At 41.6% G+C, this 18,189-nt stretch overlaps 2 protein-coding genes across 5 annotated transcripts; both read left to right on the forward strand.

Annotated features, from left to right (window-relative positions):
- The first annotated feature begins 229 nt into the window (after positions 1-229).
- On the forward strand, positions 230-1,803 carry LOC113037489 (C-reactive protein-like). Of its 2 annotated transcripts, none has more exons than XM_026194631.2 (3): positions 230-293; positions 544-652; positions 1,027-1,803. In XM_026194631.2, the coding sequence occupies exons 2-3, from the start codon at positions 589-591 to the stop codon at positions 1,659-1,661; spliced, it is 699 nt and encodes a 232-aa protein (XP_026050416.1). In that variant the 5' UTR covers positions 230-293; positions 544-588; the 3' UTR covers positions 1,662-1,803. The 2 variants fall into 2 exon arrangements, with proteins under 2 accessions (XP_026050416.1, XP_026050418.1); XM_026194633.2 differs by having other exon boundaries at positions 291-416.
- Positions 1,804-5,262: 3,459 nt separating this feature from the next.
- On the forward strand, positions 5,263-17,545 carry LOC113037471 (NLR family CARD domain-containing protein 3-like). Of its 3 annotated transcripts, XM_080289494.1 has the most exons (12): positions 5,263-5,369; positions 6,152-6,298; positions 6,423-6,452; positions 7,318-7,410; positions 10,937-11,015; positions 11,129-11,357; positions 11,554-13,357; positions 13,428-13,601; positions 13,732-13,887; positions 14,422-14,468; positions 15,044-15,137; positions 16,256-16,395. In XM_080289494.1, the coding sequence occupies exons 2-11, from the start codon at positions 6,264-6,266 to the stop codon at positions 15,118-15,120; spliced, it is 2,724 nt and encodes a 907-aa protein (XP_080145620.1). In that variant the 5' UTR covers positions 5,263-5,369; positions 6,152-6,263; the 3' UTR covers positions 15,121-15,137; positions 16,256-16,395. The 3 variants fall into 3 exon arrangements, with proteins under 3 accessions (XP_080145620.1, XP_026050372.1, XP_080145619.1); XM_026194587.2 differs by lacking the exon at positions 15,044-15,137 and having other exon boundaries at positions 16,256-17,545; XM_080289493.1 differs by lacking the exons at positions 13,428-13,601; positions 15,044-15,137 and having other exon boundaries at positions 16,256-17,545.
- Positions 17,546-18,189: the final 644 nt, after the last annotated feature.

Below are 18,189 nucleotides of genomic sequence, written 5' to 3' on the forward strand. Positions count from 1 at the left end.
ATAATAACAGAATAATCTCACAATAGACAGCCTGCTCTTCCTCCTGAGCAACAGCTCATGTGTTTGTGAGGTTGTCTTTAAAGTATCGGCCTGTAACATCCTGTATTGTGCTGCACAGATATGAAGAAACAACACAAAAACTGCTGACTCCTCAAACATTTCAGGAAAGTAGTCCAACATTTAGAAATCACAAAAACAGGAAGTCTCACCCTTCTGCTTTCTCCAGAAAAAGTGAAAAAGTTGCTGAGTATGGGAGACTTGTATGGTTGGCTGTGATTGGAAGATGAAACAAGGTTAGTTGGTTGGAAACAAAACAACCACACAGGAATAAGAATGAGAATCATCATTTCTCCTGTCAGACTGTTTTTGTTCAAAGGAGACAAGGACAAAGAGAAACACCATTGCTGCAGTATTCAGTGTGTTATTGTTAATTACGCCTTGTTATTGGATAAAGCACCGACTCTTCAGCTGTCAGAGAAGCAGTGATATCTCTGTAAAAACAGTAACTGCATCATTTAAACGAGCCTTTTATTTTCTAAGCAGGTGTAAAAGACACTGAGACACCTCTTGTTTCTCATCATCATCATCATGGAGTCATCATCGATGCTGCTCTTCATCCTTCTCTGGACTGTCGGAAGGAGTGAGGTTCAAGGTAAGAAACGGCCAAATGACCGTGAGTGACATCATTAAATCATGCTCCTCGATCGTGATCTTTAAAACATGTCTCAGTTTCACTGATCTGAGTTCAGACTGATTTCAGCTCTAAGAGACATCTGATTAGTTCACAGCTTCTGCTTGTTGAGTTTATTCCACTCTCTCGTTTCTTTTGAATTCTTTTGTTTGTGTCAGCTTGTGGAGCTGTTTTTTTTCCCCACTGAACTGTTTTCATGTATTTATGCTGTTGTTGTTGCTGCTGTTTTACGTTTATTTTAGTGGTAAGGCTCACAAGTTTTTTCATCACAGAGCTGCTCTAGATAACCAGGAGCTCTGTGAGGTCATCCTGTCTCCTTGTCTTTTTTCCTGCAGATCTGTCGGGGAAACAGTTCACATTTCCCAGCGACCCCAAAGGCATAAACCAGCCCCGCGTTGCTCTTCGTGCTAACACCCGCTTGATCACTGTCATGACTGTATGCCTTCGCTTCTTCTCCCAGCTGAACCGGATGCAGGGACTCTTCTCTTTGGCCACCCGAGACCACTCAAATGCTCTGATGCTAAATAAAGACGCTGAGGGGTCCTACAAGGTCCACGCGGGCGACGACACCTACATCTTCACAAAGCTACCCACCAACAGGATGGACTGGAACTCGGTCTGTTGGACCTGGGACTCTCGGACCGGGCTGACCCAGCTGTGGCTGAACGGACTTCGAACCTCACAGAAGTTGGTGGGACAGAACTATCTGGTCAATGGTGATCTGAGCATCATTGTCGGTCAGGAGCAGGATGCGTACGGAGGTGGGTTCGACAGGAATGACTCGTTTGAAGGTGACATTACCGACCTGCACATGTGGGACCGGGTGGTGTCTGCGTGCGACCTCAGGTCCTACATGAATCAGGGCTCCTTCTCTCCGGGAAACCTCCTCAACTGGAACAACCTGAACTTTGATGTGTCAGGGAACGTCTCCATCCAGGATGCAGATTTTGAGGAACCAGTCTGTCAGTAAAGTGTTCTTACTGTGAGCGTAGGGCTTCAAGTTCCAGCTTCAAGCACTTTTTATGAAACAGCAGCCATTCGGTGGATGCTTCATGCTGGCTGATGCTGTGTCATCGTTTCCAGATCAATTAAAGTTCCGATGTCTCATTCTGCTCGGCTTAATTTATTTATTCACAAGATTTACACCAACATAATCCAGTCAGCACGTCACAGGTAGTGGAGGTAAACGAAGTCACTGCTATATGGTCACACCTGCACACTGAAGCCAGCACGCAGGTGTAGATTATGCATTTAAAAGCCTCAGGGTTAGCATTTGGCTGCTGCCATTTTAGTGAGAACTAAGCTATGAGCTAATGCCAGCTAGCTTATGATGACGATGAAGCTTTATTTGTCACTTGCAGTTGCCTGCAGCGAAACTGGACCTCTTCTGACCATACATATGTTACACAAACATCACATCAGGGAGACAGGTCAGAACAGGTACCGTAAAGAAAAACAATGTACAGCACAGTAGGTGGTGGAGGAGAAGACAACTCTACTCGGACTGAGCTCCTGGTAGGAGTTTGAGGGGAATGTATGTCAGTGTCTGTATATGTGTGTGTGTGTGTGTGTGCATGTGCATATGTTTCCTGTGTTCAACTGAGAGAGTTTTCATTCACCCGGTTTAGCAAAATTAAACAGTCCTGTAGGAAGTAGCGGTTTTTGATATGGGCGACACGGGCGGTTGCCCGGGGCGGCAAACACACTGACCTACACCACCAAACCATCGCACACACCAACCTGTAAATGCTCTTTTGCACAATATTATTACTAGATATATTATATATTATTATTTTTTTTGCACTAACTTGTCTTGTAGCACCTTGGTTCCTGGAGGAACGTTGTTTCGCCTCACTGTGTATTTTTGAACTGTATATGGTTGAAGTGACAATAAAGTTGAACTTGGACTTGGACTTGGACTGGTGGGGGGCGGCATCACGGGCATTGGCAAAAAATAATAATAATTTGCTCGTACTCAACCTGCCCCGACGTCAGCCAGCACATTTTGGGAATGTCTATCGCGCATTTGCAGGGAGTAAGGGCGCCCTCGTTTGCGAGGTGTGCCTGCTGCTTGCGGCACAGGGAGGAGAGGGCGGGGTTGCGGGTGATTTTCTGGCTGGCTGGAGCAGCATTTAATAACCAACTCACAAAATAAAAGAAAATAAAAACAAGCCAACAAACACGAAAACACCAGACATAATGATACAGACTTAAAATTTGCACTGATGTTTTTTCTAAATTCTGTATGCGAAAAGTGAGCGCGAGAGCCCTTGGTGCACCTGCACTTTATTGTCATCTCCGCTACATACAGTACAGTATATAGAGAGACAAGACGACAGGGCTCCAGTTACAGCAATGCAAGTAAACAAACAATAAATATAAGAAGAGTAAGAAAAAAATATACACAAGGGATCAATAACAATTTAAAATTTAGATTTTACAGTTTGATGATTTAAAGTCTCACACACAACCTGTTGAAAGACGAGGGGGGCGGGGGGGGGGGGGGGGGGTGGCTGCTTCCAAATAGAGCACATTTCATTCCACTGCAGGGCAACCTGCCACTGCATGTGGCGAATAAAATTTGAACTTGAACTTGAACATTTCATTCATAATGTTGTAAATCCAAATCCATTATGTAGTCATGATTTGAATCCTGGGTTGTGCGAAATCCCAGAAATAAACCCTAGACAATGCATATCTGTGAACTAAGGTGTAGGCTTATTAGGTTATGTTGTGGTCAACCTCGCGTTAGGGGATGGGTGTTCATACTGGAGTGCAAAATGAAAACCAATGGAAGATGGACAAGAAAAGTTCAAAGCCATCAGGAGCTCCACAGGGAGTGTTCACCCAGGGCGCCAAACAGGCTAGGACCGCCACTGCCTGTAGGTATAAATCTTATATGTCCTCAATTGACAGTCCTGCCTGGCACACAAATTGTCACTTCTGCCACTCTTCCATTGTGTATCCGGCAGGAAACGTCCCTCCCAATGATGGGAGTAATGGCGTTATAAGTAATGGCGTTACTAATGGTGTTACTTTTTTCAGTAACCTAACTAATTACTATTTCTATCGCTACAACGCCGTTACCGCCACTAACAAAAAAATGTGGTGCCGTTGCGTTACTATTTTTCAACAAACAGACGGTTGAAGCTGTGTTCAGCTTACCGCACGTTATATCAGTTGTACGGAATTAGCTGTCTACGTAAGTAATCTGAGCGCTACAGCTTTAAGTAGCTGCGCGCACAACACCTGGAGCTAGGGGGCAAAACAATCACATGAGTGCTGCTGTTTGGCTGAGGAAGAATAAAGTAGTCGTGGTAAACCAATCACATGGTAAATGGCCTGTATTTATATAGTGCTTTATTAGTCCCTAAGGTCCCCAAAGCGCTTTACACATCCGGTCATCCACCCATTCACGCACACATTCACACACTGGTGATGGCAAGCTGCATTGTAGCCACAGCCACCCTGGGGAGCACTGACAGAGGCGAGGCTGCCGGACACTGGCGCCACCGGGCCCTCTGACCACCACCAGTAGGCAACGAGGGAAGTGTCTCGCCCAAGGACACAACGACCGAGACTGTCCAAGCCGGGGCTTGAACCAGCAACCTTCCGATTACAAGGCCAACTCTTGAGCCACGATTGCCACTTCAAGATGACAAAGCAACAAGGTGCTATATACCAGCTTTTAAATTGTGTTGATAGGCCACGTAAAACCAGATAAACAATGATAAACAATATATACGTGTGTTTTTTCCTGAATACTTTCGTCACGTTTACTGTCTAAGGACAGAGCAAGCAAGCACTCTCTGCTCATGACCAAAAAATTAAAAAAAACAAAACAAAAAATACCCCTTTTGTGTTGGTGGAAATATGTACCACGTCGACCAATCAAAAAATGATATGGCAACATGACATTTGGTTGTTTAGGAAGAGGGGGAAGTTTTAGGAGTGTGTGAGAGAGAAAGAAAGAGAGAAAGAAAGAGAGCAGAAAAAAGAGAGAGAGCGAGTTCTGAGATGTGAGAGATTTGTGACATTTAGCGTGTTTGGAGTGTGTAGTTTGTGATTGTTACAGTAAAAAATATAACTTTTTTCTGCTATGACTGTCTTGGACAGTCTGTCACAGGGCGAGGTTCACACTTTAGAGGCCCTCATCATGTTAGTCATACAGGGAGACAGAGAGACCTCTAGTGGTGAGTTAGTCCATGACATCTTTCAACTTCATGTCTAAAATGTATTTAATCCAGTCTAGATGCTCACTGGAGCATACACTGGAGAAAGTAAAGAAGAGGAAATGTTGACTGTGGTCCTCACCCTCTCTGACTACCTGTCACTTTACTCTGATGCTGACTGGCTATTTCCGCAGAATATTTCTACTTGTGAATCCAAACTGCTGCTGCTCCATCAAAACTCATCAGATCATCAGTTAGCTCCATCTGCTGGAGAGACCACTGACTTACATCATCTGATGTGTGTGCTCTCTGACACTGACCGGGTCTTTCCTCACAGGTTAGACTGGTTTTGACATCTGATGTCTCTCTGAGGTTATGAGCATGTGACACTGTGTTAAGATCAAACACTCACAGACTCCAGGACTGACGAGGAGAACAAGCAGCTGCTTCTCCCCTGATGTTTTGTCCACACAGGAAGCTGTGAAGTGCCTGGAAGCTGACCTGAGGTGAGTTCAGCAGGTGAGAATCCTTCCAGAGAAATGTGAACACGTCTGTGGATCACTCTCACTGTACGGCACGAGTGCTTCCTAATGCTGACTGGCTGTGTGGGCTCGTCAGTATTAATCCAGTGAAGAATCTGAATCTGAGAACACTGATTTCAGAATCAGGGGTGTGTATTTTGGTGGTGGTTGTTGTGGACTGTAGTCTGAGTTTGAGTCAGTGGTGAAAAATGCCGGGAATGTCTGAACTGGTTTGACACTTTAGAGCAGCTTAAACTTATTTTCTAAGAATAAATTCTCAGAGTTGAGTTGTCTTATAACAGACTTGGATGCACTGAAGGCCTTTTTGTTCCACATGTCCTGGAAACGACCTGGAAAATAATAATATAAAATATAAAATTTTATTTATATAGCACCTTTCTAGACAGAGTCACAAAGTGCTCCACATAAGATAAAAAGTCATAAAAAAGTAAAACAGACAATATAAAACAGGCAAAAATTAACCAAAAGCTTTTTTAAAAGGTGAGTTTTGAGTTGTTTTTTAAAAACAGCTACTGAGTCCAGAGTTCTTAAGGTTTGGGGGAGAGAGTTCCACAGTCTAGGGGCCACAGTGGCAAAAGCTTCTCCAGGTCACAACTCAGTACTCACATCACTGCTCCATCATTATCCGGACTCAAAGCTGTGTGTGTGTGTGTGTGTGTGTGTGTGTGTGTGTGTGTGTGTGTGTTTGTGTGTGTGTGTGTGTGTGTGCGTGCGCGCGCACATGCGTGTGTGTGTGTGTATTAAAGTACACAGCAACAGAACAGATCTAAATATCCTGAACCAGAAACAGAAACAGAAGCTGGACCTGAACCTGGACCAGAAACAAAACCTGGACCTGGACCCAGGGGTGTGTCCCTCATGAGTGGACACTCTTTGCCTTGGTCTGAAACAGAGTAAGTTTGTCAGTGACCCAAAGATCGTACTCAGACCACAGATAAGAGTTTATTCTGACAAAGCATTAGCTCATTGACAATAATTAATCATTAGCTATTATTAATCTCTGGCTCTCTTCCACAGCATGTCTTTGTCCTGCCTTTGTCCTTTGAGGTAGGTGTTGTTGTGATTTGGCGCTGTGTAAATATATTTCAATTGAACCCTAACCCTGTAGAACCAGGGTCTTTTCCATTAGGCAAACTCAGGAGGAAAGAATCAGATTATTAGGACTGTCCAGCTGATTATGATGATTTGTGAAGGCAGACAGTTAAAGCTCTCTGAGGCCTTACTTGCTAGAGTGGATGATGATCATGTTGGAGGAGCTGAAGGTGGGCAGCCAGGTCTTTGTTTCCACAGTGTTGAGCTGATTGCAGAGGAGGCACAGGTAATTGACCAATTTTGAACTGAACTGGGTAACTGGGAAGCAAGTGAGAAGAGAGGATTACATACTGGAAAGACTAAAGTCTGACAGCCGGGGCGCTCCGTCATCTCAGCGTAGAGACGACAAGTCAGGGTTTCATACAGCTCATAAAATCAAAGTGTATGCCGATCTAACAGTGTATGTTGACTGGACAGAACAGGTCCTTCAGTACACAGGCTGAATGACAGGCTACACTGCAGCTGCACGGCTGCAAATCCGGGTCCTCCCTTTAGATGAGCTTACACAAAATACTGAACTAATAACTACCAACTGTCTGAATTAACCTAGATTTACAAGTATCTTTTAAACCTAAGTACCTACTCTTCAAGTTTCTACTTGATGTAATGATTTATTTTGAAATGTCAGTTGTCATCTCTGGCTGTGTGCCAGGTAGACCCACACACAGCCAGAGATTGAAGAGTTGAGAGTTGTACTGAAAAGACACAGCTTTTTTTTTGCTGGAACAAAAATACTCAACAACTAAAACATACAAAATGCCACAAAACTCAGGATGTGTGACAAATATCTACAGTCTGATTCTGGTTTTGTTTCTGTCAGGCTCCAGCAGCAAACAGCAGTCTCTCCTGTAACCAGCTCAATGTCTGTGCACTCAGCTTTGGCTTTTAATGGCCAAGCATCATCTGGAGAAATGTGAGTTACCTTGTGAGTGTGTAATACACTATGTCCTCTTTATGCTGTATAACTAGAACAATTAAAGTTCAAGTTAAAAAAAAATTACAACAATGTATATAGCTACCTCACCTCCACAGAAATGACATAAGCTACTCAGTTTACCAAACAACATGTCACAGACAGCCTGTTAGAGAGTTATCTCTGAGATGCTGATGTGATAGCTCCCTCAGGACAAAGACTGAGGGACCAGTCAGAGAGTGGGCTCAGGGAGTGCTTTCCAGATACTTTAATGAACATTAACAGCAGGCCAGTAGTACACCAATTGGTATACTCAATGAGAGTATGGGAGTGCGTATGTGTGTGGTTTTAAATAACAAGAAAACAGGGAGAATAACAATCATTGCTTTTCAACATCACACACCAATAATGAATTACAACATAAATGATTAAATAAATGCTCTGGCTTAGGAAAATCTCACAGTGCCATTTTAAACAGGTAGAAAGCAGGAATATCTGCATATCCAAAACAACAGAAAAGGCCTAATATCTCAAAATTAGTAAAGATCAGCAATTAGGTGTTCAACAGAGCCCTCTAGTGGCCAAATAATCTAACTGCTATACACAAATCCGACCAGTATCAAAGGCTACGGTGGTAAGTTACATGCGTCTACCAATATCAATCAAATCTCCAAACACACTCCATATCATGTACCTGCCTCTGTATTTTTGTTGTTCTGTTGTCTTGTTTTTGTTCTGTTGTCCTAACCTATAATGTGCTACTCCTAATGTAAAACCCTCCCTTGTGTCATCATTTAAAAAACTTACACTGGTCACCCAAGGGACCCAAAATGGTCCTGCCCCAAAAAGTGCGATAAAAATGTTATATATTAATATTTTTTTCCACTTTAAATGAGTCAGTCTTTTAAAACTACTTCTGCCTAAAATATTCATATCAAGTTTTAATTATATTTCGGGGGTTTTAACCCTTTAAATCCCAGTTTCTTTACATGAGCGCACCATTTTTTTAGCCGAAAAAAACAAAAGACTTAAGTAATATTTGATTGTTATTATAATTAGGCCTTTAGATGGTCCAAAGATTGGCACCAACATTCATTTTGATTGATCGTTATTTTTTTTGCAGGGGCAAATTTAAAAAAAAAAAAAAACTTACACTGGTCAACCTAGGGACCCAAAACGGTCTGACTCACGTTTGCACAGGAAAGCTCACTGCTGGAAAACGCTACTCCCAGGCACTTATGGAAAAATGCCCTTAGGAAAATTTATTGATGTATTAATTACCACTACTGTTATAACAATGCAGCTGAAATATAAGGAGACTTTCTGACACAGCCTGTTCACATCCAGCTCCATGGATGTATCACTGCTCTCAGCGTCTGTGATCAGAGTTTGGATCAGAAGTAGGTGAAAACAAGGGCAGTTGGTCACCTGCCCACAGTGATGCCACCTGGAGGAGCAAACAGCATGCAAACGTTGTTCTTCAGCATAATCACATACAGCCATGATATTCACTGTTGGGTCTGTCTAGCACAGACCTACTGCTGGAACGAGACAATTCTACTACAACAGCAAAAGCAAGACGCAACTCACCAAAGTTCTTTGTCTTACTCATGCACGAGGGAGAGAACTGTGACGAGCGTCGTTCCTTCGCTTGACCCAGTTGCTCTCGTCTGCCCCCTCGTAACACTGCTCTTTATTACAGTTACATGACTATGCATAAGTTCATTAACATATGAAGTTTTACACAGGCATACATGTGAACAACGAGTACCATGTCTGTGTGTATGTATAGGCATGCGCGTGTGTGTGTGAGGGGGGGTCAAGTATGGGCTCAAATTGTGGTCATAAATATTTTGTACTTGTAAGTCAGGATTTGTATGTGTAAAAAGAATTTGTATGTATGTAAAAAAGATTTGTGTGTGGACTTCGCCAAAAAATACGTGTGAAACTCTGCACTCAAGTTTCAAGTTACAAGTATGAATTTTGACCCTATTTTTCTTCCTTTCAGCTGATTGGCCAATGTCATGTCAATCACAAATTTAACTATCCAATCAGAGAACAGATGGGTTTGGCTATTGGAGGGGTGCTTTATGGAGCTTCAGGTCCTTGAAGGAAATAAATGCCCTTTTACATGCCAGCCCAGCGTTTTCCTTCATCATCAGGAAGGGAAACAGTCTGTGGTGGTCCGAGTTTTGTGATTTTTGTGTCACAGATTTATGTGCTTAATACAGGGACCTCCAGAGACTTTTCAACAGTGCTGTGGACCTCGGGGGGCAGTGTTGTGGAAATGACACAGTCTCCACTAGTGGGGATAGTTACAAAGCTTTCTTCGTTATGAATGAGCATACATGTTTTTATTGAACATTTGAAGAACCAGCAAAAAAAACAGAAACGCTTGTAGAGGACATAAAGTCAAAGATAGAAACGACAAGGAGCAGGTGCATCTAGTACAGATGCCGCAAAAACCCACAGAGCTCAGCAGCCAGCACAACAAATTCTGGATCCTTGGCTTTTAGTTAGCAGTTAGCATTAGCAGCACATGCTGCGTCCAATGTGAAAGGAGCTTTATGCTGCGCACTGTGACTCACAGCAATGCTCCCGGGTCAGCCCTGACTTTGTGTTAAACTAATCCTAAAGTAATAATGGTATTTCTAACCACTGATATACCACAAATTTATCCTTTCAACAGCTACTGAAAGTTAGGGGACCTAGCTTCTATCGGATATTTATATAGAGATCCTCCAGCTTCAAACTGTATTACCCTTCAAGGACCTGTGGTTCAAAAAAGCTCCCCTCCGACAGCCAAACCCATCTATTCTCTGATTGGATAGTTAAGTTTGTGATTAACATGACATTGGCCAATCAGCTGAAAGGAAGAAAAATGGGGTCAGAATTTATACTTGTAACTTGAAACTTGAGTGCAGAGTTTCACACGTATTTTTTGGCGAAGTCCACACACAAATCTTTTTTACATACACACAAGTTCATTTTACACATACAAATCTTTTTTACACACACAAATTCTTTTTACACATACAAATTTTTTTTACACACACATAAATTCTTTTTACACATACAAATCCTGATTTACAAGTACAAAACTGATTTACAAGTACAAAATATTTATGGCCACAATTTGAGCCCATAGTCAAGATGTGACCCTGTGAACGACTCCCCAAAGCTGGTGCTAGGAGCGCAGTGGTCCACCTAAACAAAGGGCTCTTATACTTAAGCAGATACAGAGTAGGTGTCCTCATATAGTATAAATCAGAAAGAGAAGCTATGACCTCTCTCATGACCTTAGGGTGTGTGTGTGCATGCCAGAACACTCTGGAAGGCACACAGAGTCTTTACAGACTGCTAAGGATCAAACCTCTATCAATCTACAAACATTTATATACTTCTAAGCATAAATGATTATAAATTTCTATGCACAAATGACAATAATAAAACATAAACCCAACATTCACATTAAATACAGAGTGCACCTTTACTGTACACTTCCTAAAACTGAATGTTCTCACAGGGTTACCCAGCAGAGCTCAGAGGTTCCCAGTGGTCAGTCTGTCGTTCAGCATCAAACAGACCTGGATGCCATATTCATGGTGAGACCAATTAATGCTGTATCAATGACATGGAAGGATGCATTTCGTGTGCTAATTGGACACTAAACAGTTTTAGCAATCAGCTTATAGGTTCTTATTATTTCCTTTTTCAGTTACTGGAGATAAAAATGGTCAATTTTGTAAAGACCGAGCTGAGGAAGATCCAGAAAGTTTTGAGTGCAGATTACCCAAAATGCTTAGAGAGTCTGAGGGAGAATGATGAGATGTTGGAGAATGAGGACGAAGAGCAAAGGAAGAGTAGCAGAGTAGCATTTCTGAAGATCACACTCCAATTCCTGAGGAGAATGAAGCAGAGGAAGCTGGCTGACCATCTTCAGAGCAGTAAGAATCTTTTATTAGCTTTGACATGATGTGGAAGTTCTGGAAGTTTGTATTTCAAACCTCAGCTCATCTTTAATATGATGCAAAACATCTGCACCATTTAACTCCTCCTGAGAGGCTGTTTTATTGCTTTATTTTTCATTTATCTGATCGCATTAACTTATTGTAAAAATAACATGATTTTGTGATCCTTCAGGGACCTGTGCTCCAGGGTGCCAACATGAACTCAAGTCTAACCTGAAAAAGAAGTTCCAGTGTGTGTTAGAGGAGATTGCTAAAACAGGAAACCCAACCCTTCTGAATCAGATCTACACAGAGCTCTTCATCACAGATGGAGGGACTGCAGGTGTCAGTGATGAATATGAGGTCAGACAAATTGAAACAGCATCCAGGAAACCAGACAGACCAGAAACTACAATCAGACAAGAAGACATCTTTAAAGCCTCATCTGTTAAAGATAAACCAATCAGAACAGTGCTGACAAAGGGAGTGGCTGGCATTGGGAAAACAGTCTTAACACAGAAGTTCACTCTGGACTGGGCTGAAGACAAAGCCAACCAGGACATTCAGTTCATGTTTCCATTCACTTTCAGAGAGCTGAATGTGCTGAAAGAGAAAAAGTTCAGCTTGGTGGAACTTGTTCATCACTTCTTTACTGAAACCAAAGAAGCAGGAATCTGCAGCTTTGAAGACTTCCAGGTTGTGTTCATCTTTGATGGTCTGGATGAGTGTCAACTTCCTCTGGACTTCCACAAAACTACAATTCTGACTGATGTTACAGAGCACACCTCAGTAGATGTGCTGCTGATAAACCTCATCAGGGGGAAACTCCTTCCATCTGCCCACATCTGGATAACCACACGACCTGCAGCAGTCAATCAGATCCCTCCTGAGTATGTTGGCATGGTGACAGAGCTCAATGGATTCACTGACCCACAGAAGGAGGACTACTTCAGGAAGAGATTCAAAGATAAGAAGCAGGCCAACAAGATCATCTCCCACATCAAGATATCTCGAAGCCTCCACATCATGTGCCACATTCCAGTCTTCTGCTGGATCACCGCTATAGTTCTGGAGGATGTGCTGAAAACCAGAGAGGGAGGACCGCTGCCCAAGACCCTGACTGAGATGTACATCTACTTTCTGTTGGTCCAGGCCAAAGTGAAGAAGATCAAATATAATGGAGGCACTGAGACAGATCCATACTGGAGTCCAGAGAGCAAGAAGATGATCAAGTCTCTGGGAAAACTGGCTTTTGATCAGCTGCAGAAAGGAAATCTGATCTTCTATGAATCAGACCTGACAGAGTGTGGCATCAATATCAGAGGAAACTCAGTGTACTCAGGAGTGTTCACACAGATCTTTAAAGAGGAGAGAGGACTGTATCAGGAGAATGTGTTCTGCTTCATCCATCTGAGTGTTCAGGAGTTTTTGGCTGCTCTTCATGTCCATCTGACCTTCATCAACTCTGGAGTAAATCTACTGGAGAAACAGCAAACAATATCTAAGATGTCCAAAGTATTTAAAGACAAACCTAAACTGAAAGATCTCCACCAGAGTGCTGTGGATAAGGCCTTACAGAGTCCAAATGGTCACCTGGACTTGTTCCTCCGCTTCCTCCTGGGTCTTTCACTGCAGACCAATCAGACCACTCTACGAGTCCTTCTGACACAGACAGGAAGTAGTTCACAGTCTAATCATGAAACAGTCCACTACATCAAGAAGAAGCTCAGAAAGAATCTGTCTGCAGAAAAAATGATCAATCTGTTCCACTGTCTGAATGAACTGAATGATCGTTCTCTAGTGCAGGAGATCCAACTGCTCCTCAGTTCAGGAAGTCTCTCCACAGATAAACTGTTTCCTACTCAGTGGTCAGCTCTGGTATTTGTCTTGCTTTGTTCAGAAGAAGATCTGGATGTGTTTGACCTGAAGAAATACTCTGCATCAGAGGAGGCTCTTCTGGGGCTGCTGCCTGTGGTCAAAGTCGCCAAGAAAGCCCTGTAAGTGGATTTATGAATAAAACAACAACTTTTTATAGAACAAAGCGGCTCATTTTTAGTTGTTTTTCAGGTTGAGTTGTTGTAACCTGTCAGAGAGAACCTGCAAAGCTCTGTCCTCGGTTCTAAGCTCAGAAACATGTATTCTGGAAGAACTAGACCTGAGTAACAACAACCTGCAAGATTCAGGAGTTAAACTTCTTTCTGCTGGTCTGATGAGTCCAAATTGTAAACTGGAAACTCTGAGGTCAGGATGGCAGTCATTCAACAGTTACAGACAGTTCTGAGTTCTGTTTGATTCTTCTATTCTCTAATTGTATGATTGTCCTTTAACGTCTTGAATTTTGTGGCATTTTGTGGCATTTTTCTTCTTCCAGCCTGTCAGGCTGCCTAATCACAGAGGAAGGTTGTACTTTCCTGACGTCAGCTCTGAGCTCAAATCATTCCCACTTGAAAGTGCTTGACCTTCGCTACAATCATCCAGGAAAATTGAAAGTGAGGCAGGGACTCAAGGATCCACACTGGAAACTCAGGTATGGACAGGGCATGGCTACTCATTTAGTACTATTTTGGCTAATTGTTTGCTGATTTAATGTGTTTTTGCTCAGAGCATCATCATAAAGAAGAGCTCATTTTGGGTATTTCTGAATTTTAGCTAGAACAAACCCAAATTTTAATTTCCAGTGACAATATTTCACATATTGGAGGGTTTAACTGGTTTGCACACATTCCAGTCTGGGCGGACTTGGATTCTTTTAGCAGCATCCCAGTTTTAGCAGCATTATTGGTGGATAGCTGCTGTCCATATTAAAAAAAACCATTTTGTGCTCCAGTAGTACAGGCATTACTGAACACTGTCAGTAGTCTTGGCTTACACTGATAATTTTCTTAGATGATTTAGAACAACAATGTACTTACAAATATTAGATATAAGGAACAAATAAAAGATAACTACCTAATGTAACTGGGTCAAACTTGGAAGAACAGGGAAAACTCTGGTGCTTCATGTGCAACAGTTAGATCTCATGTTGAATAGAAAATCATTGTTACTGTGTTTCTTTCTCCAGGCTCGACCATGGTGGACAGCAGTGGTTAAAACCTGGTTTGAGGAAGTGTAAGTTTGACAAATGATGACAAATCAGCAAAATCCAAATTTTATCGCTGTGCTATAAGTTGATGTGTGCTCATCCGATCGTTCAGTCTGACGTCACTAGCCGTGTCTGGGCCTACACTCTGCTGCAGGTCCATATATCAAATGATCACTGTGGCATTACTGAGAGTTGAAAAACTGTCTAAAGTCTTTCATCTTTAATGAAATGATCAGCGTTCTGCTCTACCAGGTGTAACAACTGAGTTTAACATCCAGGCATCCATGAAAACGGAATTTATGACATTTAACGGAGTTAGAAGTCAGCAGGAAGTTAGCTCGCTAGCTTCCATCTAAATACAATATAGCATGTCCTGACTGTGGCGGTTTGGAAACAAATTAAAATGTACAGCTCTGTTATCACTTCCAACATAAATGAAGACAGAAAACTAAACAGCAGTGACGTTTGTAGGGTTACTGAAGTTTGGCTAGCTGGTGTATAATGATGTGCTACGTGACCGCTAGCGACACAGCTATGTTAGCAAAATATAAACAAGCTAACTTTTTTTCCACTCGATAAAAGTTAACTTGAGTGTTCTCAGTGGTCAGGAACAAATGTAATCGCATGGCAGGATGCTGTAAAAGGACCAAACTTCAGCCAGGAGAACAACTGAGATAATCCATCCACAATACGAGGTTAGTCATTCATATACATGCATGGGCTGTGCTGTAGTTACATCGTAAGGTTTTAAAAACTGAGCTTAAATAAATGATTAGCGGTAATAAAAGCCGAGGGAGGTCAACGGTGATCACTGACTTTTTTTTTAGGAGCTTTTTGAGATTAAATAGAAGAAAATACAAAGCATTAAACATGTTAACAACACAAAAGCCATATTAAATGCAGACTACTTTAGGCCCGGAAGTAGGATTCATCACTTAATAATCGGATTAATCCAGGTAAGGAAATCCCAGAAAGCGGATGCTCGTCACATTACCTGTTAATAGTATAAACCTATGAGCTACAATACCATACCCCAACACAAACCCCTATCCTGATGAGAGCACACAAGCTTTCTTTTAATATTTATGTATGAACACAAAGTAGTCACACACGCTGAGCCTACTGATAGAATACTAGAAAACATAAACACGTAGAATGGAGGCTGCTACCTGTTGAAGTTCAGGCTCTAGTCGCTGAGCTGGTGAGGTGTATGTCTCCTGAATCCAAACTGGAAGCTGGTTCCACAGAAGAGGGGCCTGAAAACTGAAGGCCCTCCCTCCCATCCTACTTTTAAATACTCTAGGAACAACAAGTGAATCTGCAGTGTGAGAGCGAAGTACTCTAATAGGGTGATATGGTACTATAACCGACCGTGGCTCACCGGGTTAGGAAGCGCATCTGTAACCGGAAGGTCGCCGGCTCTCTGTCCTGGTTATTGTGTCCCTGGGCAAGACACTTTACTGTTGGCCAGAGGGGCCAATGGCACGATATGGCAGCCTTGCTTCTGTCAGTCTCCCCCAGGGCAGCTGTGGCTACAACCGTAGCTTGCCTCCACCAGTGTGTGAATGCGAGAGTGAATGAATAGTGGCATTGTAAAGCGGTTTGGGTGCCTTGAAAAGCGCTATATAAATCCAATCCATTATAACGTCATTAAGATAATATGGGGCCTGATTATTTAAGACCTTGTATGTGCGAGGGATGACAGTGATATTAAGTTTTATATAAATAAAATGACAGAACATAATGAAAGAACAGACACTAGATGTGTCAGATGATAAACTGTATCTCTGCTGTGTGTTTCTCTCTCCATCAGATTTCTGTGAATTAAAAGTGGACATGACTTCAATAAATAAAAAACTCAAACTGTCTGACAACAACATGAAGGTGACCGTTGTGGAGAACAAGCAGCCCTATCCTGATCATCCAGACAGATTTGACTGGTGGAAACAGCTTCTGTGCAAAAATGGGCTGATTGGTCGCTCTTACTGGGAAGTTGAGTGGAAAGGAGGCAGTTTTATATCAGTGAGTTACAAAAGCATCAGAAGGAGAGGAAACAGTGCCGAATGCAAATTTGCGGGAAATGATCAGTCCTGGAGTCTGATGTGTTCTGACGCTTTTGGTTACTCATTCTGGCACAACAATAGAGAAACACCCATCTTCTCCTCCTCCTCAGTCTCTCACAGAGTAGGGGTGTATGTGGACTGTCCTGCTGGCACTCTGTCCTTCTACGGAGTCTCTTCTGACACTCTGTTCCACCTCCACACCTTCAGCACCACATTCACTGAACCTCTGTATCCTGGGTTTGGACTGTGGTCCAGTGACTCCTCTGTGTTTCTGAGTCCTTTGTGTACTAACAAGTCTGTAGAGCTTGACTGTTTAGAAGAGGCAGAAACTACAAGTCGGTGGTATGAAAGCTGAATGTGGATGATGTTTCTTTTTTGTTTGCTTTGAATCACATATTCTGGGATTGATATGTTGTGATGTGATTTTGCTTTGCATGATTATCTCCTCACCACTTTACTTCAAACTCACTGATTGTTAACCTCTAATATAATAATAATGGATTGCATTTATATAGCGCTTTTTGAGACCCCTCAAAGCGCTTTACAATACCACTATTCATTCACGCTCACATTCACACACACTAATATCCCTAATATCAGCACATAAATATGTGGGGACATCTTTGCATTTTAAACCCTTTTCTGTTGACATGCTATTTTATCTCAAGATTAACTATTTTTAAAGACTATGAAGTTTGTGAATTAATGGTTACAGTTTTATGAATCTAAGAAAAATTTAAAGGTTTTAGTTCAAGTAATGTTAAAAGCTGTTTTACAAACTGCCAAAAATTGTAAATCATTCAGTAATCATTAATAAATCTTAAACATATCAAATGTTCCACGAGGGCAACAATAAAGTGTTAATGCTTTACTAATAATATTAACATGAGTAAAAGTCTATATGTTGTGTTTATTTTCATATATATATGTTGTTTGTTTATATTTGTCACCAGCAGTGTGGCTGATTATTTGACTCCAGCTGTTATGGTTAATTACTTTTTCATGATAATGAATAAATAAACTAATAGCTGACATGCTAACTTGCCTTGTTTTGCTTTGTAGTTGCTGTTTTAACTGTATTAACAATGACCGTGTTACTTATTAAGCTCCTCTTCTTTTTTTTTTACTACTTTCTTTTTATTGTTTTTCTTTAAACATTACACAGATGACATAAGAGGTAACAACAAAACAAAACAAAATTAAATAAAATAAAGAAATAAATTAATAAATTAATTTAAAAAGTGAAAAAAGAACATGTTGGGTCACCATGTTTCTACAATTTGATCGTTTTTCATTATCAATGTGATGGTCTTTATCCAGTTTATGTAATCAGTCCATTTCTCCCACTTTCGATGATATTGATCTTCCTGAGTCCTTATTCTGTAAGTCAGTTGTTCCATAATTTGTATTTCGTCTATAATTTTGATCCATTCATCCTGCGATGGTGGGTCTATCTTGTACCAATTTCTTGTGATAGCCTTTTTACAGGCTGCAAGCATAATTTTCAATATGTATCTATTTTCTTTCAACACATTTCCCGTAATGACACCAAGATATAATAATATACAAGACTTGGACACAGTATAACCCAGAATTTTACTTATAACTAAATGGACATCTTCACAAAATTTTGCGATCTTGGGGCAGAACCAGAACACATGGGAATGAGTCACATTTACATCTC

Source organism: Astatotilapia calliptera, chromosome 15 (assembly GCF_964374335.1).
Source record: "Astatotilapia calliptera chromosome 15, fAstCal68.1, whole genome shotgun sequence".
Classification (NCBI taxonomy): domain Eukaryota; kingdom Metazoa; phylum Chordata; class Actinopteri; order Cichliformes; family Cichlidae; genus Astatotilapia; species Astatotilapia calliptera.